The sequence below is a fragment of the Nestor notabilis genome, unplaced genomic scaffold (assembly GCF_000696875.1).
Source record: "Nestor notabilis isolate BGI_N333 unplaced genomic scaffold, ASM69687v1 scaffold19621, whole genome shotgun sequence".
NCBI lineage: Eukaryota > Metazoa > Chordata > Aves > Psittaciformes > Psittacidae > Nestor > Nestor notabilis.
In genome coordinates, this window is record NW_009915372.1 from 571 (window position 1) to 3,438 (window position 2,868).

The 2,868-nt window shown below is 44.4% G+C and overlaps 1 protein-coding gene across 1 annotated transcript; it reads right to left on the minus strand.

The window, feature by feature from the left end:
* Positions 1 to 308: 308 nt before the first annotated feature.
* LOC104400489 (vesicle-associated membrane protein 3-like) lies at positions 309 to 1,993 on the minus strand (the record flags this gene model as incomplete). The annotated part of the gene is made up of 3 exons (XM_010024116.1): positions 309 to 392; positions 1,079 to 1,237; positions 1,912 to 1,993. Coding segments are annotated over 3 exons (325 nt in total), but the record flags the coding sequence as incomplete, so codon positions are not given.
* Between the last annotated feature and the right edge of the window lie 875 nt (positions 1,994 to 2,868).

The window sequence follows — 2,868 nt, forward strand, 5'->3', positions numbered from 1 at the left end:
TCATCCAGCAAGATGTGGCGCATGAAAAAACAGTTCCTGGACAAGGGAGGCAAATGGAATTTCTCCTTACACTGCTGCACCACACAGCTGTAGAAAACCAAGGTTGTTCCCGTTTTCCAAGTCCTTGCTATTCGCACTGTCACCCATGTCACTGCACAAGTGGTTGAGACTGAGCTATTGGAGCTCCCGCAGCGGTCACAGTTCACCACTCACTGCTGTTTCAAACTCATGTTTATATACTTCCAGCTGAGTATCCTGGCTTTATTTAAGCTGCACCCCTCAGTGAATTAACACCATCTATTCCAGCTCTATGAGAAATCCCCATTTTGGTGAAACTTACCAATAATGATGATGATGATCATGACAACAACAGCTATCAATATCACCCACATCTGTGAAAAAAGCCACACACACTTACTCCAAAGCAGGCAGCAGCATTAACTGGCCTTCAGGGTACATGAACACAGCCACTGCGAGGTACTTTTGCACCATGTGCTAGATCTAACACAGCAAGTAACACTTCTTCAGTAAGCAAGCTTGAGTCACACTCTAAGGTAGGCTGTGCACAGAGGCAAAGCAAACCAATGGGTTCTTCTCCACTGTGCCTCCATGCAAAGCCTGTCTCAGGTGACCATAAAAGCAGGAGTCAAGAACTCTTAAACACCATTTCCACTCTTACCCTATACCATGTCTTTCACTGTCTTTGCTGCTCACTGAAGATGATTCCAACCTTTGCCAACAGCTCCAAGACTGAGTGAGCTCTTTCTGCTTTCTAATACTTCCTGCACTTTTACTCAACCCATACATTTTTGGCTGCCTTCTTGTTCCCCAAAGCCTCAGATTACTGAAGAGTTTCCCTCTGGCCATTACCATCTCAGACACAGTCTTGCACCAAGCAGCACTGCTGGTAATCCAGCTTTTAGCTACTTCACCTAATCACTATGCCACGTTGTAAAAAAATAGATGCTGTAACTTAAGTAACATTGGATAAAGTCACTTCTGCCTTTTGAGAGGCTGATGTAACAGTAATAGCCTTCACTGCAATATTGTATAGTGTAAGCAGACAAGCCATGGTTACCTTACAGTTCTTCCACCAGTACTTTCTTTTCAGCTTGGCTGCACTGGTCTCAAACTGGGAAGCTCCTGCCTGCAGCGCATCAGCACGGTCATCCAGCTCTGACAGCTTCTGATCTCGCTCCAACACCTTGTCCACGTTCACTCTCATGATGTCAACAACCTACATCAGTTTAATGCTTAAAGTTATCAGTTGTATCACCCAGTGTAGAACTCAATTGCAAGCAACACACAACACTCTTAATGTGCTTTTCTCAGAAGTAGGAGCTACTGCCTTGTAGTAAATCCAGCCATAAGCTTACACAAAGTCACCTGTGGCTGGAAGTCCCCAATGCCTGCTTTAAAATGCCAGCAATGCTGGCATTCCCTTGAACCTAGGACAGAATTCCCAACTTGCTTCAGAAGGAGTTGAGGCATATAAATATGACATGTCAAAAACCACTGTCAGTAGCCAGCCTGGCTTTTGGACTCCACAGAAATCCATATGTCTCATATTTGGCAGTCAGCCTTCATTGCTATTGATGAGAGACAACCTTGTTCTCTGCCAGAACAAAGGTTTTTATCTTTACTTATGCCCAATCCTCAAGCACCAGATTTGCAGCTAACGTTTGACAGTGGTAACTTTGCTCCAATTCCCTACTCCAGCTGAATGGATTTCTCTTTTCTTTAACCTTTGCAAGAGTTAAGATGATGAGAGTACAATAAAGCAAGCTGAATGATCCCAGGCCTCCCCTTCACATGACAAAGGGAAAACTGCCCAAAATATCCCGTTTATATGAATACAGATAAGTTTCCTGAAGGAAGAACAATTACACTGATTCCAGACTATACTTTTACCTCGTCTACTTGGTGCTGAGTCTGCTGAAGACGACGGTTACTGCCAGCAGCCACATTTGAGCTTCCAGGAACACTGGCTGACCTGCAGTAAAGGAAATCACCATTATTCTGTTCAGCTTTTGATAGGCTGTGGGTTTGGTTTCAAGTCAATGCGCCTATTGTACACAAGTTATCTGACATTCCTGACAACGGGGAACTTGTATTCTTGGAACACATACAGGGTAGCTTCCTGCTGGAGAAGTGATGTTTGAACAGCTGAGAAGCGCTGTAAGTCATGCAGCATCCCCAACATCTTGCCAATGAACTGCTCAACATGCTAAACGACAGCAGGGGATTGCTAATGCTGTAGTTTAGAGTAAGGCATATGACAACTCCTACACTGGTTCACAGGGCTCAGGGGTGTTCTTGTTTTCCAGTATGAACACAAATACCAAGCTTCCAGCTACAGAAGCTTAACAGTAATTCTAACTACAAGCTCTTCCACTGATTGCCTCTGTTTTTTTGAAGCAGTTAACATGGAGCAAGAGAAAGCACGAGAAGGAAAAAGCATTCAGTGTATACAACAATTTACCTCAGCTTTGAGCTCTTACCCTCAGGCTGCCAAGTTGTTTTTACCAGCTACAACACCCTGTATTTCTGTAGCAGACACACAACCCTCTGCACACACTTCTCACACAAGCTTCAACACTTCACCACGTTTTTGCTGCACCTCTCTAGAACTATCTGTACTTAATTTGCTTTCCCATGTTTTCATTTCTTCTGCATCAGAAGCATGTAGTGCTTAGTGCATCCTAAAGCGCTGAATCTGAGCACCGCCTGTATTTACACATTGACTTCTCGTTTACATTTAGCAAGGATAAACGCGCACACACAAGCAGGAAGCCTGTGACAAGGCTCAAGAGCAGCGCACGTCTAACACAACACAACCGCTCCTCTGTTTTGGCACTGAAGCCGCTC